This window comes from Fundulus heteroclitus, unplaced genomic scaffold (assembly GCF_011125445.2).
Source record: "Fundulus heteroclitus isolate FHET01 unplaced genomic scaffold, MU-UCD_Fhet_4.1 scaffold_82, whole genome shotgun sequence".
Taxonomy (NCBI): Eukaryota; Metazoa; Chordata; class Actinopteri; order Cyprinodontiformes; family Fundulidae; genus Fundulus; species Fundulus heteroclitus.
The window spans coordinates 1,182,582-1,205,700 of NW_023397274.1; the positions used below are offsets into that span (position 1 = coordinate 1,182,582).

General features: G+C 38.6%; 2 protein-coding genes across 2 annotated transcripts in view; one reads left to right on the forward strand and one right to left on the reverse strand.

Moving 5' to 3' along the window:
• LOC105930786 (E3 ubiquitin-protein ligase UHRF2) overlaps window positions 1-14,348 on the forward strand; it is a 59,036-nt gene extending 44,688 nt beyond the window's left edge. Inside the window, exons 7-16 of the mRNA XM_012869150.3 lie at window positions 707-830; window positions 2,998-3,105; window positions 3,192-3,296; window positions 3,389-3,495; window positions 3,648-3,810; window positions 4,572-4,709; window positions 6,176-6,449; window positions 6,692-6,840; window positions 9,263-9,361; window positions 9,463-14,348. Coding sequence (XP_012724604.2) covers window positions 707-830; window positions 2,998-3,105; window positions 3,192-3,296; window positions 3,389-3,495; window positions 3,648-3,810; window positions 4,572-4,709; window positions 6,176-6,449; window positions 6,692-6,840; window positions 9,263-9,361; window positions 9,463-9,609 — 1,414 coding nt within the window. The 3' untranslated portion in view covers window positions 9,610-14,348. The remainder of the gene's footprint in view (window positions 1-706; window positions 831-2,997; window positions 3,106-3,191; window positions 3,297-3,388; window positions 3,496-3,647; window positions 3,811-4,571; window positions 4,710-6,175; window positions 6,450-6,691; window positions 6,841-9,262; window positions 9,362-9,462) is intronic.
• A 1,230-nt stretch (window positions 14,349-15,578) lies between these two features.
• oaz1b (ornithine decarboxylase antizyme 1b) lies at window positions 15,579-19,385 on the reverse strand. The gene is given in 6 exon segments (XM_012869151.3): window positions 15,579-16,601; window positions 16,697-16,782; window positions 16,991-17,163; window positions 17,349-17,435; window positions 17,437-17,488; window positions 19,190-19,385. Coding segments are annotated over 6 exon segments (654 nt in total). The 5' UTR covers window positions 19,315-19,385; the 3' UTR covers window positions 15,579-16,470.
• Window positions 19,386-23,119: the final 3,734 nt, after the last annotated feature.

Sequence of the window (23,119 nt, forward strand, 5' to 3'; positions counted from 1 at the left end):
TTAATTTAATACATTGACTTTCTGCAAAAATATAAATGAGGTTGCAACAGGATCCCTGTTTTGCCATTTGTTGTAATTGAAGAAGCATAAGTGAGTTATTACTGAAATCCCACTTAAAGGGCCAGATTCTTTGTACTTTACTGGGTTTTATACAATGTTTAGCTTTTTTTATCAACTATATATATATATATATATATATATATATATATATATATATATATATATATATATATAAAAAAGAGGATCAACGTACCTGTTAAGCATGTTAAAATTAACAGTTTTACGGAGTTTGACCAAAACAAGTTGTAATGTGCAAGTTATGATAAAGAAATTGTAGTGGCTCTGTTGTTTATTTACTTAACAAGAGGAGTTTCATAAGCTTCCACTTTTGTCTCCCCAGTGTGTTTCCTGTGGGTTGATTTTACATTTTTATATGTAAATATGTTTCTTTTACAAGAGCCAGTAGCCTCATCAATTCATATAGACATTAATTGTTTCACGTCTGGATTCTTTCATGCTTTTTATTAGTTGATTATTTTTCTCATATTTTAAAATTCACTATATTTATACCTAGAATTGTGGTAATTGTCCTATAAAACTAGTCCTAGTTTTGAACATTTTTAACAGATATAAATGTCATCGTTAGATTTCTGTCCCAGAGCGACATTGATGGCCAAGCAGGGAATGATTTCCTTTTATTCCCCAGGTACTGCCCGACCTGTAAAAATGACACCAGCGAAGTTGTTAAGGCGGGCGAGAAGCTCAAAGCCAGCAAGAAGAAAGCCAAAATGCCTTCTGCTACCACTGAGAGTCAAAGGGACTGGGGAAAGGTAAGTCCTCAGGCCTCGTGTGTGTGGGGGGGCGTGCACACACTGCAAAAACGGATGTAAGATTAAGCAGAAATGTTCTTTAAATTTGTGTATTTGTCCTTGATTTGAGCAGGTAAATAAGATTATCTGCCAATGGAATGAGTATTTTGACCCCTAAAATAAGATAATTAGACATCGTGCACTTGAAATAAGATGATGGAGGTAAATTGTTCCTATTTTAAGTGCAGAAATCTTCTTTTATTGGCAGATCATCTTATTTACCTCCTCAAATCAAGGAAAAATACACACATTTTAAGAACATTTTACTTATTTTTAGTTCCGTTTTTTGCAGTGCACTACTAGCAGGACAGATAGGTGCTCTGTAACTCTTAGAGAAGGTCTTCATTTGCATCCGCTTCAACATTCGCTTTAGCAGCAACTGTAGCAGCAGTAATTTATCTCGAAAGGTATGGAATAATATGGAATTTCCTTTAATTATGGAGAGCAAAATCAAGTATGGATGTTTAGGTTTTCAGGCCTCCTTCTAAAAATCAGATTTTCCTAAAAAAAAAAAAAAATGACGCCATATGTATCTTTCATTTGGAACATCGCAATTTAGGTTTTCTTCAGTCTGACAGATTTTGTTTTCTAGTTGTAACCAAAAATAATAGAGGCACACTCATTAGAAAATAAACTAGACATTTGGTCTGGTTCAGATGCCACACTTGAAACGGAGCTGACTGAATTTCGTTAAAACGCTGGAAAATCAAATCCGTGACATGGCCCCGTTACTGCGCCGCTAAACCCAATCCCCGCATTGTGGTGTCGTAAGATTTGTGCAACATGCAAATTATGAAACCCCACGACATAAATCTTTTCTGCTCAAACATCAAAGTGGTAAAAAAAAAAAAGACTGTTGCAAAAAGTCTGAGTCTGGAAATGTATTTTCACTTGTTACTGAAACATTCTCTAATAAACAGGATGACTCGGTTTCACCTGCAAGAGGTAATTTATTTTCTACATTCAATAACCAGATTACTGCAGGAATTTGGGAGGAATGTGTCACCGTGTATGAAGTCCCGTTTTCTACCTACAACAGTGTTTTAAGCTGTTTTATAAACGGTAAGATACATTTTAAAACTTTAGGTACTGAACTCAAAAGTCTAAACATTACGCTTACCGTCAGCAGTTTCATTTTTAAACAAAACTTATTCAGATTAATTGGATGTTGCAGCAGTAAATCTGTGTTCCTTACAAGCTGTTCCGTGCTTTTAAATTATACCCTTGTTTGTTCTGGTTTGATGAGCGTTTTATATTTCTGAAGAACATCTGATCAGACGGGCTGATCAGAACGTTTTGTCATCCCTAATAAATTCAGCCCATGTTGCTGAACACCGTGGTCTGAGCAGTGGATTTGGTTGCCAATATCTTCAGGGGCAGAATTACTGACTTATTGATTTATTTTTTTTATTTTTTTCTAGATTTTTTTCCAAATAAAAAATGAGCTATTAGACTCCCTGTTAAACTAAGTCTTACCAGATTTATTACGCTTGAATGGCCCAGTTAGATGTTTATATTTAACAAATAAAGGCTGAACTTTTATTTCAATTTGTTTTTTTAAAGAGATTTTGTGTTCACGGCACACGGTCAAATGATCTCCCCAGGGTCTTCTCGTGTGTACAGTTTTTGGCTATTTTCTGTCATGAATACGCCCTCTCCTTGACGCTCCTCTCCTTGGTGTAATGTGAACAATGCCGTTAGGCACGACTTAGCCACTTTCCTGGAACAGCCAATGGAAAATAACTCCCTTCTTTACCAGAATGTTTTTTTTTTTTTATGTTTACTAATTGAAAACAGCCCGCCTTGCACTCTCGGCTACATTTAAGTGCTCTGAGTCACACAGTGTTCATATTTGACTTTAAAACCTTAACGACTCTATAACTCTTATAAATAAACCACTTTTATTTTATGGTAGTCACACTTTAAAACTCATTTGTAACGGCTAAATCTGGACCCAAATATTCTAATACTTGATTTTTTATTTTTTATTTAAATACTGCAGGTTCTCCTTCATTTCATTTGTACTTGATCACTCTGCTTTAAAGAAACTTAGAAGGTGCAATCCTGTAAGAAATGTGTTGTACTGTGTCATCATGCTGAAAGGCTGCCTTCTTTGATGTAAATGCAGGGTATGGCCTGCGTGGGGCGCACTAAAGAATGCACAATTGTTCCCTCAAACCACTACGGACCTATCCCTGGCGTTCCTGTGGGAACCACCTGGAAATTCAGAGTGCAGGTCGGCCTTTTTTATTTGTTTTCCAAAGACGACAAACGCAGCCGTTCCCGCTTTCTCGCCCCTTCACGTCTGCTTCCGTTTCTCAGGTGAGCGAGGCGGGCGTCCACAGGCCGCACGTCGGCGGCATCCACGGCCGCAGCAACGACGGCTCCTATTCCCTGGTGCTCGCCGGGGGCTTTGAGGACGAAGTGGTGGGTTCTACTCTTCGCCGCTGGTCTGTTCAGCCACACGTGACGCTCATTTTTGCTCTTATTTTTTTACCTTTTGTGATCATCTGCGTCAGGACCGGGGGGACGAATTCACCTACACAGGCAGTGGGGGTCGCGACCTCTCGGGAAACAAACGGATTGGAGAGCACTGTTTTGACCAAACGCTGACTCACATGAACAGGTGCAACACTTAGAAAAAAAAGTCCCTGGGTTTAGAAGGATAACACGCTGTTAGCGCCTGTTTTTGTGTTTGCTCAGCTGATGGAGATTTGAATCCATGTTTTAGGTGATGAACGATTCTGTTTTAAACTTTGTTTGTTTGACCGACTGTAGGGCATTAGCCTTAAACTGTGACGCGCCCCTGAATGACAAAGTTGGAGCCGAGTCCAGAAACTGGCGGGCGGGGAAACCGGTGAGGGTGGTACGCAGCTCCAAAGGTAGACGCATCAGCAAATACGCTCCAGAAGAAGGAAACCGCTACGACGGTATTTACAAGGTATGTTGTCGGGTTGTGCATTAAAAAAAACAAAAAACTGCTTAGTTTAAGTGACGCAGCTTAAAATGTAGAAGTGTTGCCAGCACTGCAAAAAGGGAACTAAAAGTAGGTAAAATGTTCTTAAAATTAGTATATATTTCCTTGATTTCAGCAGCTAAATAAGACTATTTGCCAATGGAATGAGAATTTCTACCCCTAAAATAAGATACTTAGACATCCTGCACTTGGAATAAGGTGATGGAGATGAATTGTTCTTATTTTAAGTGCAAAAATCTTATTCCATTGGCAAATAATCTGATTTACCAGCTCAAATCAATGAAAAATATGCTAATTTCGAGAGGAAATTAGCCTACTTTTGAGTTCCCTTTTTGCAGTGAGTAAGGCACAAATGTGTGCAATGTAGTTACACTGCAAAAACGGATCTAAAAATAAGTAAAATGTTCTTAGAGTTAGTGTATTTGTCCTTGATTTGAGCAGGTAAATAAGATTATCTGCCAATGGAATGAGTATTTTGACCCCTAAAATAAAATAATTAGACATCCTGCTCTTGAAATAAGATTATGGAGAGGAGTTGTTCCTATTTTAAGTGCAAAAATCTTATTCCGTTGGCAAATCATCTTATTTACCTGCTCAAATCAAGGACAAATGCACTGATTTTAAGAAGATTTTACTTATTTTTAGTTCTGTTTTTGCAGTGTAGAAATGCTGCCATACCGGACACTCCTGCTGGTTTTAAAGTGTTGTATTGTGGCTGTCTGTAGGTGGTGAAGTACTGGCCAGAGATCGGAAAGTGTGGTTATTTGGTGTGGAGGTACCTGCTGAGACGAGACGATCTGGAGCCAGCACCCTGGACCCCTGAAGGACTGGAGAGGATAAAGAAACTAGGCCTTTCAGTTCAGGTTAGACTGCCAGGGTTAGGTGTGCAGCTTAAAAAAAATGGCATTAAATAAATACAGTAATGTAGTGGTGTGGGTAAAATGTTACAGATTTTGTTTTTAATCACATAAACATTTTTCACATCTTCACTGCAAAAAGGCAACTAAAATTAAGTAAATTATTCTTGAAATGAGTGCATTTCTTCTTGATTTGAGCAGGTGAATAAGATTATTTGCCAATGGAAAAAGATTTTTGCACTTAAAGTAGGAACAATTCATCTCCATCATTTTTCAAATGCAGAATATCTAGTTTTAGTATCTTATTTTAGGGGTAGAATTTACTAATCCCATTGGCAAATAGTCTTATTTACATGCTCAAATCAATGATAAATAGACAAATTTCTAGAAAATTTTACTTACTTTTAGTTCCCTTTCTGCAGTGTTCAAATAGATTTTGATGGACAAAAATAAACATAAATAGTTTTTTTTTTTTCAAGTAATGAGTTTAGTTATTAAGGGGGGAAAGCTATTAAAGCCAACCTGACCCTATGGGAAACAGATGAATTAAAAAGGTTTATCAACATTCCAGTCAAACATGGTGGTGGTGGTGGTATGATGGTGTGGGGCTGCTTTGCTGCTTCAGCGAATTACCATAATTGATGGAAACGTCACTTTTGCTGTGCTTTGGCTGAAGCAAAACATTGTAGCAGACAGTGAGCCAAAATACATTGTTTTTGGCAAATTTATCGCAAATGCTCGATGGTGGTTGCTGTCGCCAGGGTTGGTAATGGGTTTACTTTCAAATATGGCCAGGTTTGTCTCGGGCAGGTTCTTTTGCCTCAATAAATGAAATTAGGGGTGTACGATATAGGAAAAAAAGCATATTTATAGAATAAAAATCATATTGAGCGATATCGATAATTATCAACAAATACAAAACATACATTTTAAGTGCAGCCCTGGCCATTTTATGCTACAACCTAATCTTACATACAGAACACACAAACACTGAATTCAAAGTCAACCCTTTATTCAACCAACTTTTTACTAAAAACTGCACGTTTTTAAAAAAGAATAAAGAACGTGTGAACTCTGAACTCTTTAAAGGGGGCAGAGCTTGGTGACAGAGCGTTCCTAGGTCTGCGTTGTGATTGGTTGGGAGGATGTAATCGCTGTAATATTAACCTACATGGCTATAATGTAAAAGAAAGGAAAACTGTTATTCTGTTGAACTTTTTATTTACCTTTTTTTTTTTACTATCATCGACATACATACATGGATCGATATATATTGTTATTCAGTTATTGTTCAGCCCTAAATGAAATCATCATTAGAAAATCGCTTTGTAAAACTTAGTCTTTGTCTAATATTAAAATCTGTATAATGAGCTAAAATATTTAAATGTAACAAAAACACAAACCAGTCTGTAGATAGATTTGCGCAGCACTATAAATGCACAAATGGCTCTCTTGCATGTCTTTTCCTCTAGTACCCACCAGGCTATTTGGCAGCCATGGCTAACAAAACAAGGAAGGAGGCCTGTGCTAGACCTGGTCGAGGCGGTCGCAGTAAGCACTATCCTGGAAGGGGGAGGCCACGGAGGCGCAAGATTAAAACGAAAGAGGAGGAGGAGGAGGAGGAGGAGGAGGGGGCGGAGGCAGAGGAGGGGGAGGAGGATGAGGAGGGGGGTGAGCCTCCAGAAACCCAGATGGAAGTGGATGCACCACAAAGTAATGGAGAGCAGAAGACTGCCGGAGAAACTGGTGGGTGCTATTACAGATGATGCTCAAAGCAGGTCAGAAAAAGGTGTTGAAGAGGACAGGTGAGAGCAGCGGGATCGCTGAAAAACCTCTTCAAGATGCCACATTAATATCTCCAATAATCTACACATTTACAGTCATACTCTGCCCTTCATTGTTAATTTGATAGTTTTTCTTTCAGTTTTACATGTTCTCCCTCTGCGAAATTAGCTGCAGCTTCTCACGTGTTGTGGCGTCTTTGCCAGAATTGTCACCAGAGACCGAGCCTCCGTCTAAACGTGTCAAGATAGAGGAGACCTTCCAGCTGACCGAGCAGCAACAGCAGCTGATCCAAGATGACACAGCCAACAAGAAGCTCTGGGATGAAGCCATTGAGCACCTTAAAGAGGGACCGGTATAACTACCAAAACATTTTAACTTTAACTACGTCAGGCCACGGAGTTACCCAGCTCCGCAGCTAAACAGCATTTCTATGATATTTAAAGGTGACCTATTATGAAAAATTAGATTTTCGCAGGTTTGTGTACTTCCATTTGGGTCTTTACTGCTTCTAGTCCCAGTGCTAAAAAAATAAATGTTTTGTTGGTGTCTGGAAAACAAGCCTTTTCAAAAACCTCCGGCTTATTACGTCACAATGGGCAGGCACTGCCCCTCACCTAGCAACACAAGCAAAGTAAAACTGTAACGTAGAAACATTTAACACATTACACATACTTTTATATAAATCTTACACTAAAGTTATAATTATGATGGGAATAAATCACATACACAAGTTAACGTCCAGCATTAATACATGCCGAAAAATTCCTTTACGCTTAACTACAGCTGAAAAGACACAGACAACTAACTGTCAGCATGATGCTAGTTTACCCTGAAAATTCAGTGGGGATGCTAGCGCTACTAGCGTCTTATATTTTCTAAGAGTCTTCTGACCTAAAACAGCCAAAATGCCCCCTAGTAGTATCTTACACAAACACTTTATAAAACTGTAGCACTCACAGATTTTTTTCTTGGCAGCTGAAAAGATATAAGAGGATAGTTTAACACTGCAGAAACGTTTCAATGCAGCTCTGGAACTCCCTTTAAGGTAGCCCTGTAGGAATAGGACATTACTTCCCATTCAGAAACTGTTGTTGCATCTTTGCTGGTTGTGCTGGAGGCTCCTCTTCTTCAGGGTCAAAGATGTACACTTGCACCATTGTTTGCAGCCATTTTAATGTTTATAAAGTGTGATTGTAAAATTTTGGGGCGTTTCCAGCTATAGCTTATGTGCATAAAAGTGACAGAGCCCTAAAACAGCTCATTCTGAAAGGAGCTCAAAAAGGTGAAGCTGAGAAGATGAAATCTCATTATCTGAGAATGATTTTGTGCAAAAAAAATTTAATGAACATGTTTAGTTTAGCCTATAGACCTATCCTGGATGTTTAAAAGGAAGCATAACAGGTCAGCTCTATAAACAAAGACTAAATTAAAGAGGACATTTTAAGATACCTTCAGTGTTTTGTCTTAGCAATTGGGATGATTGAAGTGCTCAAAATGATCCACAGCTCGTTTTCCTTGTAGAGAATTTAAACCCTTAGTTTAACTGTGAGATAGGCCTTGCACTGCAAAAAGGGAACTAAAAGTAAGTCAAGTTTTCTTGAAATGAGTGTATTTTTCCTTGATTTGAGCAGATAAATAAGACTATTTGCGAATAGAATAAGATTTCTGCACTTAAAATAGGAACAATTCATCTCATGATCATTTTTTAAGCGTGGGATATCCAATTATCTTATTTTAGTGGTAAAAAATACTAATTCCATTGGCAAAGAGTCTTATTTAGCTGCTCAAATCAAGGAAAAATAGACTAATTTCAAGAAAATTTCACTTACCCTTTTTGCAGTGTGCTCCCTTTGTAGCAACGTCCACACTCAAGAGTTTTGTCATTAGATTGGGTAGTGTGTTCTCTGATTGGGGGGAAAAAAAATAGGATTTTTAGTTTCTGAGCGGCTGATGAACGATCAAATGGGATGGAGTCTAAATTTGTCCGATCAACAGCCATGTTCTTGTCACGTTAGTTTAAAAACATCTTAACTCAGCACAACAAGTAATGAAATCTGTGCCACGTTTTTGTTTTTTGTTTTTTTTTTGGTCACAGTTCTTTTTCTTTCTCTAAATGGTGGCACGGTTGTAAAGAAAACAAATAGTTTCTAACTCGCAAGCAAGCAGATGTTGAGGAATGGGATGCTTTCCCACTGCGGCGTTCGACCAAGCTAGAGACCAGGCTGTTGTGGTTGTGTACATTTCCGTCACTCACAACCCAGGCCTCAGTTTCTTAAACGTGTTAAACTGATAATATTTAATAACGATTTAACGATCCTTTACTCTCCAGACTTCAATCCCATCCAACCAAACGGCATCGACCGAAGAGTCAAAAGCAGAATGAGCTGTTTTGACGTTGGCAGAGAGGGGAGGGGGGGGGGGGGGCAACCCATATACTCAACTCTGCTTTTCAACTCCCGAATGCATTGTCCCCCGCAGATGTGGCCTCCGTTTTAAGGAAAAATAAACAGGTTTTCCATCCAGAAACGTTTTAGAGCCAAGAAGCATTGTTCCAACAAAACAATTATAAACCAAACACACATTTTCCTACTTGTTGTGCTAAGTGGATAAATAAAAGCCTAACATGAGCCGGAGAAGGTAAGGGCTGCAAAGTAGTCACTGTTGTGTTTTTTTGGGGGGGATAAATTAGGGATAAATCTATTTGTTGTTGTTTCTCTTTTCTTACATTTAGCTGTTTATCTCTTTTATCCCTTTTTAATGTGTTCCCATGAAAGAATTTCCTGCGCAAGCTGGAGCAGATCTTCATGTGCGTCTGCTGCCAGGAGCTGGCCTTCCAGCCTATCACCACCATCTGCTCACACAATGTCTGCAAGGTATGTGTCCTGTGCATCCCCACTGTATGTATTGTACAAAATCCTGTTTAAAAAAATAAATTCCAGTTCCCCCTAACTACTCTGGCGTCTCGTGTCCTCAGACCTGTCTGCAGCGCTCGTTTCGGGCTGCGGTGTACACCTGCCCCGCCTGCCGCCACGACCTGGGCAAGGACTATGTCATGAACCAAAACAAGAAGCTCCAGATTCTGCTCGACCAGTTCTTTCCCGGCTACAGCAAGGGCCGGTGAGGTCGAAAACCGACGCGAATGGGGTGGAACACACGCGCATAGGCGTCCGTCGTGCGCGCGCCCTCGTATACTGTCAATTACGTAGAGCTCGACTTTGAAATGCGTTGCACTCACATAATGTACTTAACCACGGGCAAGTGTATTTTGCATTTACAGCCATTTTTACGTATACAATCATTTACACACGAACCACCTCAGTTAGAGACTGACCTCGTCTGCTTGAAACCTGGACCGTCTCCCTTTCACGTCACCAGCCTGGAAATTCAAAACGAAGGGACACGTCTTCACCTCGCTACCCCGGCAACAAAGAAGTGGGCACAAAAACGAACGCACAAAACGGGCCTCCCTTACCCACAATCCCACCCATCATCTCAAGCTCTCTCCTCTATTGCAGTTTTTTTTATTTCTTTTCTCCCCCTTCCTTCCACTGTGTTGCCCGCTGGCGCTGTTAATCGACACGCAGTACATTGTTTGGGTGCAAATTCATGCTCGAAAGCAACGTTTTAAACTCCTGCCAACCTGCTCGCATTTTCACGTACCATGGATGCAGTTTTCCACAAACCCGCGGAGGTCATTCAAGAGATTCTCTCACTGGCCGTGTGGCGGTTTACGGTGCAAGTTTGAGGTGGAGATTTTCAAAGGAAGGGGTTTTACACACTATTTTATAAAACTGAAGCACTATATTAGTGACTCGTGCTGTACGCTTGTTTCTAGGCTAGTCTGGTGCATTTCCTGCATCGTGTTCGGTGCTCGCGTCGCTCTGAATCGCCTGACTTCTTTCTATTGAGCTAACGGGAATAAATAAGGCTTCATCAAGGTCATGGGAGGAGGAGAAAATTGAAAATCAAGCGCTGGTTCAGGTATTATTATTCCTTTTTTTTTTTTTTTTTTTTTTTTTTTTGAATGAGAACTGACTTAAACTAAACTTAAAGGTAAAGGAGTGAATTGTGAGGAAAGCGGTTTGAGCAAAGATTTCACTGTAAGCGAAAAGGGCCGGGCATTTCTGGGACATCAGAAGAGGTCGCTTTGGTATTTTCTCTTTACTTACCGCACAAATGCTCTGAGCGTCGCTTGCTTTAACGTCTGAAAGGCACTGCCTGTGTTTGCCCTTGATGTTACCAGGTAACCAGATTCAAGCAAGACTTTTTTTTTTTTTCTTTCATAGATGTGTGGATCAGAATGTTCTCAGCAAACGTTCGTCAGCTATTTTACTTGTTGCTGTAAATGTTCAGCAGTGAGCTTCTGGCATCTGAAAAGTAGAGCGATAAATGGTCGCATAGCCGTACATGGGCGTGTTTGTCACGATGCACGCTGAAAATGGTGATGGAGGTGGCTCAGAGCGCAGGAATGGAGATTTATAATGAGGCCCAAGTCCAGGGCTGATAGCCCCCCCCTCCCCCTTTTACACCTGCTGCTGCACACTGCCTGAAAGCTGGCTGAAAGAAGGCTCGTGCACTTTTACCTATCTTACAACGACAAAGACAAAATTTGGTCTTTTGGAAATGTTTGTATCCGTTAGTCAGCTGATTGCTAGCCACTCCAGATAGCCTAAATAATTAGATAACGTTAATTTTACATCACTCTATGAAAAGCAAAGAATTGGTGTAATTTAATGCAAAATAAGTACTTTTACTAAGTATAGCTGGTGTTTCTTCTATTGGGCATATATCAACAATAACAATTATTGATGACAATTTTATAAAATATAATATTAAATCATAATCAATAGGTAAAATTACTTTAATAGCAGAAAAAAAATGTTTGTTGCTCTTATTGTTTTAAATTAAAGCAACTAGATCGTGTTATGGTTTTGTGTAGATACTGTAAAACTGGTATTTTCCTTTTAGTTTCTCGTGCTGAGAGACTCCCCCAGTACATGACCAATAAACAGTTAAAGAAAATACCATTAAGTTACTCATTAGGTTATATTCCTAAAGTTAAAATGTGTTTTACAGCATTGTTTGCTCTGCCTTTTGGTTATGCAGTGTTCAGCATTAGAGATCCGTCTATTTTCATGCCAGTTAATGATCTGCTAAACTGCAAACTCACAGGTCAAACAGAATATGCTCCTGGTCGGTATATGACTCTCATTGTGCGATGGCCGAGAGTGAAAATAGTGTTTTTAACACAAAAACGTCAAACGAAAATGCACAACCAGACCTAATTACTTCTATTTAAAACAGAAAAGCAACAGCTATACCTACTGCTATGTAAATAATTCACTGTAATGATTAACAGTCACAATAAGGTTATCAATACCATAGACTTAAGCAAAAATAGAAAATTAACACTTGCTAATTTAGGTGTATATATATAAAAAAAGAAAAATAGTTGCTGTTTAATTTAGTCAGGCTATCTGCACAGGTAGCCAGCCTGCAGTTAGCTACACAACAGACATGCCATTTGTAGATGCCAAAGGTTGTTTTAAAAGAATACAACGAGCGATTTAGTTTCCACACCATGACTATGCTTGGAAGAAGTCGCCTCCTGTCAGCCAGCTGACCGCCAGTGCACAGCAACAGTGCGGGGAGGCACTTTTTACACAGCTGCAGAAAAGTCTGGTCACCCCGGCACGTTCTCTGGAGTATTATTATGAGTTTAAATCCTAGGAAATATGCCAAAAAAATAAAATCAGGCACATGCCATTACTCCGGTTTCTTAAATGTACCAGTATGAACCTGTAACAGGTGCACACAGGTGTGGCTATAGTGCGTTTTAAGCAAAGTGAACAGCAGAAAGTGCTGCTGGGATGGAGGCAGGAGATGAGTGGTAACCTGGCTGTTTTCGACCAGCGGGGCTCCAGCTAAGTGCAGAATGAGAGAAATGAAGTGTTCATTAACCTTTTAAATCACGCTAACCAAGTCAAGGAGACTCCAAAAGTAGATGTACGAACCGCTAAATGGTCATAATAAAGACTGTGTGTGAAAATGAGCCAATCAGAGATGTCGTTGTACTGCCTTAAGCGTCATATAACATACCAATTTTATTAAGTACGTCCTAACACAGTCAAGTCAAGGCTCGATAGGTGCCTGTGACTAAACTGAAAACCCTCTCCTCGTGCTTGTTTTATTAAATCAATCACCTTTTGGTCTTATTAAAAGCAACGGTGCAAATGAAAAAGAGCACTCTTAATATAGACGTCGCTCAAATCTTAGAATAGTAGCTAAACTGTTTTAAAAAAGGAAAATTGCTTATCTTGGTTGGTTGAAAAGCGTAACAAGAGGGGAAAATTGATTTCCTTTTTTTTTTCTACTGGATGTGTATAGAGTAATGAGGATTTGTAACTTGAAATTTTTTTAAATATATATATTTTTTGTGTACGCAGGTTCTAGCAAAACGCGTAGCCCATAATAACCTCGGATCGACTGCTATGAGCATTACACAAACAATTGTATGTTCACTGTATGAAAGATTCCCGCATTTAAAAAATAAAAATAAAAATAGGAATGACTAACCATGTTGGATATGAAGCATTAACTCGACTATGAATGGAGGTGGGGGGGTTGTTTTGTTTTTCATCAAGAATTGTTAAAACCAAACTAAAAGCACTTAGAAACAAACAATTGCTGATTTTAGTTGCTGTACGAACACCCCTGCAGCAGTATTGTAAAGATCTTAAAGATTCTCACCCTTTTTTTTCATTGCTTTTATCCTTTTGAGTCACATTGACTTAAATCTTTTCCAAAGTGTCATAACCCGAAGCTTTTAGCGGCCAGGTCTCTCTTACAAATTCAAACTGTGGGTCCTCTTAAGCTCTGTCTGCTAATTCAAGCCATTAAAAGATTAATAAACGTGCTTTTCTTTCATGCATCAGAATTTTATTAACGCAAAGCGATTTTTTTTTTTTTCTGTCGTGACCGAGACAGATTTGCGCCTGCTGGCATGGTACTTCAAAATGTCCCGGGTTGGCAGGTTTGACGGGAAACCGAGGGAAACACGCGATGGAGAGCTGATCCGTACCGTGGACAGAGGTCACCTGCAGTGTCACCGTTCAGACCATGTCATCAGATTAGTTTTTTGCTTTGGTTTGGGGGGGGGGGGGGGGAATGTAGCCCACGTTTAAATAGCACCCAGGTCATGTGCGAGGCTGAATTTACGACCCTTTTTTGTTCAGACTCACCCGTTTCTGTTCACATGCAAGTCCGCGACCACAGTCGTTCATCTATCTGCAGGCTGTTTTTTGTTTTAGTTGGCGTCCTTGTTTCTGTTCAGTCATTCAGGATTTAACTTTTTATTTTTATTTTTTTATCTGTAACATGCAAGTACAAATGCTACTACAGTCTTTAAAAGCTAAATGTGATGTGCATTATCTTGTTGCAGTTATTTTTTTTTTCCTCCCCTGCATTGACTATTAAAGCTAACAGGCTCCCTTTTCTCTCTGCTCTCCGTGAACCTATAGTACTAACTTCTAGACGTCTTGTGGACGCTTGGCTTCAGTGCTGTGTTTTTTTGTTTTGTTTTTGTTTTTTATTGCACTCTACTGAAATACAAATTTCGAGCTGTCACATTTGGTTTTCCTAGAATGCTCGCTGTAATCTCTGTCCGTACTCCGATTTTTCTACTGTTTTTATTTTTAATTTTAGTTTGCTTACATTCTGTTTTAATCATTAGTTTTATGTTGGCAGCCTCAAACATTTGCAGCACATGCCAATCTGAAAATTTCATTGCTTCATATTGTGATCTGAAATTTTATACATGTCATAATACTTGATATGTACCAATTAAATATTTGGATTCAATTGTGTCTTTTTTACTGATTTCATACAGGAATTGTACGATCGTGTTGTACTAGTGCATCGTGGTTTATAGGTACACAGAAATTAATGTTTGCTGTCAAAACCTAAACACACACCAATGATTTTGTAGGATTCACAAGTTGGATCGACCTGGGGTCCATTCTTCGTAGTCGCTAACTCAGTTAGCTGGATTTGATTGTTGACGATTTGGCATGATCTTGGATCGTTTGGTTCTTCGAAACTCATCCTGGACTTGTTGTCATAGCAACATGTGCGCCAGCTTAAACCTGCTCGCGAGCAGGTTTATTTCATGTAAACAAGATTAGTCTGACGTAGCCATGTCCATTTTTACGACAGCAACCTGTTGCGGAAGGTGCAAGAATAATTTGCTGAATTTTTAGAATTAATCGCGTATTGCGCAATAGACAGGATAATTTAGCCCATGTGTTAGAAGAACCCAATTAGCCGGATCATGATTAGCCGGATGAAATCATCTTGGATGTTTTAAGCAACGTACGAAGAACGGACCCCAGGAGGAAGACTTTTAACCAAAGATTGTGATAAGTCTGTCTAAATACATCAAAACAATTGACTATCTGAATTTTGAGCTCTGAGAATTTAAAAACAATTTAAGAGATGAGCACAAATTAAACGTTTTACTTGGGGGTGGAAAACAGTTTACAGTGTAGTTTTCAGTTTTAGTCTGTTTCAGATATTTAAACAAATTCATTGCACAAAACTAAAAGTACATATCTGAATAGGAGTGGGCAGAAGTGAATAACTTTTATAACCACCTTCATAAAGCTGTGCTCAAATTATACCTGTGAATCTTATTGTCACTGGCATATTTTGAAAAAAAGTCTTTAAATTTTAGTTTTATTGTTTTAGCTCTTGATCCAAGTTGTTTTCTTTGTGTATTAAGGTCAATGTTTCAGCAACTCATACACAATTGCAAATATCAGTATTTTGCAGTGGGTCAGACCAGTCAAGTGTATGTTCATCATGAATGGAAATTTTCTTTGTATGAAAATATTAAAACATCTCCAATATCAAATGGTTATGATATAAACTTGCACAGCCTGTCCTCCGTCGCCCCCTGGCGGTAAAGAGAAGCACTGTCACCACTGCTTGGACTTATTTGTAGACAAGACAGTTTAATTTCTAGGACTGAATTGGTCCTCTCGTAAAGTTGTATAAGCGTCCAATTATAAGATGACTCAAAATGCACAAGGGAAAGGTTTTCATTGTTTTATTATCACAGAAGCACAACAGGTACCACTATGCAAGAGATATTCAATACCATCATGAACAGAAGAGTTAAAAGGAATGCTAATGCCAGGGGAGAACCTAATCCAGTAACACCACAGCATTTTATTTCCAACCTTCAAAACAAAATAGTACAATAATGTCTGACACACATGGCGGGGAGGGGGAAAGCTATTTGGAGTATATTCACTTTTGTTTTCACCAAGTACCATCCATCACTCATTAGATCTTTGATTTTATACTGGATTGTTTCAGACACATGCATTGGGCTTTCACGTGTTTTAATCCACATCTAGAATAAAGTGTTTCACCATCCATCTAAAAAAAAAAAAAAAAGTACCAATTATTGGGGGCTGAGGAATTATTACAAAGGGTATCACTGAGACAAAAGAAAGCTGGTCCCACCGATTAGTGATTCAGTCTAGAGAAAATATTAAAGGAAATTTAAATAACACAAATTTAGCCAATCCCACAAGACAACTGAAGTACCCGAGTGTAAACCTGATGAACTTTTTGTTGTACATTCAACAACAACAAAAATCCTACGTCATAAATCAGTCATGGAATAAAATTGAACTAGTTCAAACTGAATCAATCGACTATGAAAACTAAAGGATTTTGAGAAGAAAATCTCCTTTTTAATGACCAGATTACTATAAACGTACATATATAAGTGCTTGAAACCAAAGATACGCAGCTCACATATTCCCTTGATCACAAACCATGGAGGAGTACTTTTTATACAGAAAGCTACAGCTCAGGATTCAACACAAAACAGCTACGCATGTCAATAAAAGCTGGAACTGCAAGCTAACGGCGGCACGGAGACTATCGGTGGGTGGAGAACGTGTCTGGAGGACTACTCGTCGTCCGAGGAGTCCCTGTCAAAATTATAGGCCATGAAGAAAACGTCGGGTCGAGGGGGGACGAGGGCATGGCCCGGTTTCACAATCTCAAAGCCCAGGAAACTGAAGGTACGCACTAGTTTAGCTGCAAAGAACAAGACAAGAGAAGGGTACGGTCAGGTTTAGAGGCAGGGACACGTCGGGGGAAAACAGAAGGTGAGCGGATCGACGGGCGCATACCACGATCGTCTCTGTTCTTGTAGAAGCAGAAAAACACACTAACTACTTTCAGATGTTCTTCAGCATACTCCAAGAGGGCCGCAAAACTGGAGAGAGACAAGAATAAAATGGCACTTTGTGATCGGTGAACTGATGTTAAAGTATAATATAAATGGTTCTTGGGGTGGACGCACTGATTGAAAATCATCACCACAATAAATCATTAACAAAACCGTGATAAGTGATACCAGAAATGCCCATCTCTAATAACCAGCACACACTAACGCTTTCAAGGCTTCAGCTTCCTGTCCTCACCTCTCCTTGCTGCCTTCTGGAAGAGGGTCAAGAGGAATCTCCACATAGAGTGCACTGCTGCTCAGGACAGCATCCCACTGTATCGTCTTTGTGGCTGTGGGACGGCTTTGGAAGTGGATTATCCTCGGGCGCCCATTCCCCGCAGGCTCTTCTGTTACTGTTAATTTTCGGTCCTGAAATTCACACAAAAAAAAAAAAAAACGCTTGAGAGAGAGAAGCTTTAGGTGACATGAAATCAATACAAAAAAAAAAATCATTGAAACTTAGGCAACAGTGGCAGAGCCAGATATACGGATTCTGTCGTGTGGATATCCACACCCGTAATCCTTTCTGGTTTAACTTCTTTTCGCTGACTTACTGAGTAGAGCGGCCGAGCCGAAGGAGCGTGATCCCGTGTGCCATTCCCTCGCCCACCTGGGATCTTCAGGGGTGGGAGAGGGGCATCAGGAGCACCACAGAGGCCCCGGGCCGCGGGTACTACTACAGTGCAGGGACAAGCTGCAGGAAGGAATAGAGAGAAGATGGAGAGTAGTTTTTAAAATCAAAACTAATTCTGCTTAAGTGCTCGCAAAAGAAACAAAACAACTCATATGGTTAAACCCACTCATTAAATATATATTCAGAACAGTTAAATAAGCTATGAAAAACAACCAGGAAACATCATCTACACTCGTCTCTCATTACAAGTCAGCAGTAAAAAGGGAAATAGAGCGACTATGTTGTCAAGTCCATGGATTGCAACTGGCTGACTTAGAGATGCTTTATTTTTAATCTAATGCAAAATTTTACTCTGGTAAACATTTATCTTTACAGTAATGCTTGAGTGATTGCAGTAACTGCAATTCAAAGACCCACAAATTGACCCTAAAAACGACTCACAATAGACCGCTCTACAAATAACTGAATCCTATAGTTCAGGCCAGGCAGGGGTGTCCGACTCCAGTCCTCAAGAGGTAGGATCCTAAAGCTTTTACAGGCATCCCTTCCCCACAACACTTCAGGCCAATCAATGGCTGAGTAAGATGCCAAAGACGTGGAATCCAGCCATTTGGTTTAGTCACATTTGAGAGGGGATGCACCCAAAAGTCACCATGCAGTAGACCTCTGAGGTCGGTTTTAATTCCTTTATAACCGGTTAGATTTAATCTAAACCATTAACTAATTTTCATTTTAGGTACTGCAATCAGACAATTTAGCAAAAAATAATAAAAAATTAAGTAAATAAATAAATAGATAAAAAGGACCATCAGTCTTGGTCTGTGAAATAAAAAAGCTCGCCTCTTTTCAGGTGAGCATTTGCGTTATTACGGTACTGTAATCAACACAACTGTAAATTTTGCCTGTAAAGTGTTAAAGAAAATTCAAAAAAAAACATATATACACATTATTTTTACTTTTAGATATCACGATGCGCGACGTATTTTGACGAATTATGCTCCTGAATTTTATTTTTTTTAATAAAAATTGTGCAACAACTGACCGGACAGTGAGACCGTATAAAAAATAAAATAAATAAAAACATAATCACGTATGTGCTCGTTAATGTTTATTTCGTGGTAAATAATAATTAGAAATAAACACTTGTTTTTATTTGGGCATAATTAACTTCACTGCTCAGTCAGGCCTTACAGATCTACAGGCCCTCCGGGGCGCTTAATCAAATATTTGACGTCAGTCTCTGCTCGCTGTGAAGGTATTGACGGCTAACTACGTCGATTTGGGGGGGGGGGGGGGGTGGTTATTAAATACAGGACATTGTTATCAGTTTAGTTTAAGTACGAATTCAGCATATAATACGTCACAAGTTCTTACGTTTAAACGGGGGAATAATACCAGAAGAAAGGCGTCCCTTCGCGAATTCATCAACTGTGGCTAATCAGCTAGCTTGTTAGCGCAGATCGCTATCGTGACGCAACGCAGTTCGCTGTCCGTAGTTACCGTCTCGGACCGCTCAAGTTGACTTTTGAGACGCAAAAAGACACATTTTACAGTCAGACGAGACAATAAAAAAACACAACAACTTTAGAAGCAGAGCTGCCACGCGGCGTGATAAATGATAGTTAGTTTTTCAGGTCTCACACGGTTAAATATCCGCTACTTCCGTTTTTATGTTCTCGCTAGCTCTGCTACCTAGCCACCCCTCCCCCACAGCACCGTTAGCACTTGGCTACGTGAGCAACGCTTCCATCGTTTACTTACTTCTCAATCATGTCACAGATACCGCTACTTAAATTCGCCATGGTAGTAGGGGGCTGCTGTTTTCCTTCTTTCTCGCGAGCAAAGCAATGACTGTTTAGGATCCGCTGGAGGTTGGATTTTACCATCCGGCCTCGGGTAGAGACACGACTGGCTGACTGCTCTCTGCTATGCTAGGCAGGGTAATGATCGAGCAGCAGGGCTGGCAGCAGCTTTAAGGAAGCCGAGAGAGGACCAAAGTCAAGGTGGACGTAAAGACGCAATACTGCTTCCTCTCAGCTTCAAAATATTGGACACATTTATCTGCAACAATTATCTTTTTGTTTCAGGATCAAAGTTGTAGGGGAAAAACGGATAATAAGATTTGCATGTGTTAATAATAATAAAAAAAAAACACGTTCATAAGATCCTTTTCCAAATATTATTGCTATATATAATACTCAGACTCAGACTTACTTTAATGATCCCAGGGGGGAAATTACTTTTGTTACATGCTCCAGAATACACACATTGTTATAAATATATATATATATATATATATATATATATATATATATATATATATATATATATATATATATATATATATATACACATATGCATGCTTAGATAGTTCAGACAGATTTGTAAAACTGTTTGTCTGGTGTGCTTTTTTTCTCCGACTAAATTTATATTGATTGATGAATCCAGTTGGTGTTTTATATGGAGTTTTGTCTGATGCTAACATTTTTGACAGATTGAGCAGCAATAGTTATCCTGATCAAATAGTACTAAGACCAGAAACAATTATGCAGCTCTAATGTTAATGTTAAAAAATCTAAAATCCACAATCCTATTGTGCATTATTATTATTATTATTAGTAGTAGTAGTAGTAGTAGTAGTAGTAGTAGTAGTAGTAGTAGTAGTAGTATTATACAAAAATAGTTATTATTATTTAGTTTAGGTATTTAGTTTATACAGATTGTTTTACTGCATTGTAAAGAGCGTGAACTGTATTTTCTCTCTATTATCATTGATTATGAGACCTCTATACTAGTGTTTTCACTGGTTGCTTTGGTTTCACCTTGTATTAAAACATAGGGATCATAAAAAATATTTGTGTTTCATACTAGCTAACATCATTTTGACGTGATATATATAATATTACTGGTAATCTGTGTTTGTGGCTTTGGAATTAGCATGCAGACTGTGCAAAATGTAATCACTGTTCAAATATTTTAACCATAACTGCCTCACCACTGAAGGTGCAGCTAGTGTCACGAGTTTATTTATTTATTTTGTTTGATCTTATGTAGGCGTTTGTAATTTATTAAACCAGAAGCGTTTATTTTGAAGGAGAAAGCGGAAGACAGAGACCTAGCTTTATAAAACACCGACCAGCTAGCTGATGCTAACATGCTAACCCAAAGCTCGGATCTGGAAGCTAGTTTACGTCAATGCATATAAAAATACAGTTCTTGGCCCAGCCTGTTACTACGATTACTAAGGAAACATCAAATACTATCATATGTATCGTCACTGTATGTTGTTCTGGTATTTATAGCAGACAGTGTTTCTGCTTACATTTTTAGGTTAGCTTTGTTAGCATTAGCAGCTGTTAACTAGAGGACGTTCAAGTGTAAAAGCACCAGAATTTCTTTTTTATATATATTAAAAATTAACAATGACTTTTCATTCAAGAATAACGCTGGTGTTTGAGGAACTTTGGTTGTATGTCAAATATAATTTTGCATTAAGTTGGTCAAAAGTAAAAAGTAGGACTATTCATTTTTATTCATAGCTTTGTGATGACTGAAAATGTAGAACTAAATCTAGCATGACCCTACCACCACCATGCTTTGTAATGAAGAAGCTAATGAGAACATGATGCCGATTTGGAATTTTTTTCCATTTGTTGGCAAACAAATAAATAAACATGCAGGGTACAGGTGCATTTAGGTATGCTGGAGTTTTTTTTATTTTCATTTTGTTTTTCTATGAGCTCTACTTTGAGAAATATGTCACATAAATTAGCATTTTGGAGATGGTGACAGGCTGATATCTTCTGTTACCTCTAGCCTTTTTGTTAAGTGGGTTCTGTCATTTGTATAGATTTGTTGCGGTGTTATTTCCTGATCTATAATGATGTATTTAATTTTACCAGTGTGGAAAATTTCATTTTTTAAATTAAGTGTTGTATGCCAAACCTAAATTTTCTTTTGTAGAATGTGATAAATTCAAGGTGTTATCTTACACTCCTTGGTAAATAATCCTGTTGCCAATATAGGCATTTATCCCGTGGCTCCAGTTCAGATTAGGTAATACTCTGTGGTTACATAGACTTATACACAACAGACTACAAAACACTGCAAATTTTTGTGTAAAACTTCCTCTGGCTCTACATCTTGGTCAAATTCATCTTGCTCAATTTGTTGAACTACATCCATCTGGCCAGTGTCAGGTTGTACATGTTCGCCAGGACACTGGAGTAGTTTATAGATTCTGTATCTGGAGAGATCAGCGAAAATAATAGCAACTGCTGATAGAGAGTATTCCTAGTTTCCAGCTGATGTTAACCAAAGAAGAGGAATATGAAGAAAGCTTTGGGCTCACGGTGCATTTGTGCACTTAGGAGACAGTCTTGAACTGCAAGGTTTGTCCTGAGGATGGGTGGATGGACCGTTTAGCCACGGAAAGAGAGCGGCAGACCATGGGACTCATCGGTCATGTGGGAGTTCGCGAAGTTTAAAAAACTTTTATGATGCATCATACTGAAATTAAAGCCGTTTATAATTCAATCTTTAATTTTTAATATTCAAATATGATTTAAGTGGCAGATTATTTTAAGTATTTTTAATGTAACACAAGACATGAAAATATATTTTTCTCGTGTTTCAACTTAGCTCAATAGTACGAAAAACGTTGTGTATACGTGTGAACATCTCTATTCATACCTGAATAATCAGCAGACAGGCACATCACCAACCCCTAAACTGTGCAGTGGAGCTAGAAATCCATAATCTCCACTATTGAGTGATTGATTGCTGCTGTACATGGAACATTGCTCCATGGGATACTTTTTATTGTAATGGCAATGAGAAATATTATATATATTATAACATATATATTATAACAACTGCCCATCAAACGTTTTTTGAAAAGCTCCTTCTTTTAAAACAACAAGCAAATAAAAAGCAACAATACCATTGTGTGTAATGGTAATTTACACACACAAAAACACGCAGAGATAAAAAAAAATTCAACCGTTTGACATTTACCAATTTTGTAAATGATAACTGTTTAAGTTTTTTACTCAGTTTTTTTGTTTACATGTGTGTGTGTGTGTGTGTGTGTGTGTGTGTATGTGTTACCATTAAATTTGGTGTAGTAATTTTTTGAACATTTCAAATATGTTTGTTCAATCCACAGATCTAACACAAATATTGTAATGCAGAGCTGTACATTATCTTTATATGAACAAAATAGTGCTGTGAGTTGATCTGGACCCTCTATTGACAGACATTGAAGGGGTGAGAGGTGTTGCTGCAAAGTAATTCAAATCAACACCTTTTGTTAACACCCCCCTGACTGGGGGTGATTCTAAAGAATCTGTGAGACCTGTTTTCTCACTAGTCTCCTTTGATTCAACATTCAAATGGTCATATCTTCTTCAATTCTTTGTTGATTTCCACAAGTTTGACATCAATAGAAAGCCTATATTCTACTCTTTCAGAATCTGTAAATAACTCAAAACGGCCCCGGGGAGACTTGTTCCTGGTTTTGTTGAGGCCTGTCAAGCTATGGTTGTCCTCTTTAAGGAACAGCTGTAATCAATAAAGTCACATGTAAAGCATATGAGGAATTAAGAAAAAACTAATGTGCTCTACAGTGTACAAAAATGAATTGCTGGGTCTCAGGAGGATACATATAATTAAGTCAGTTGTTTGCACTGA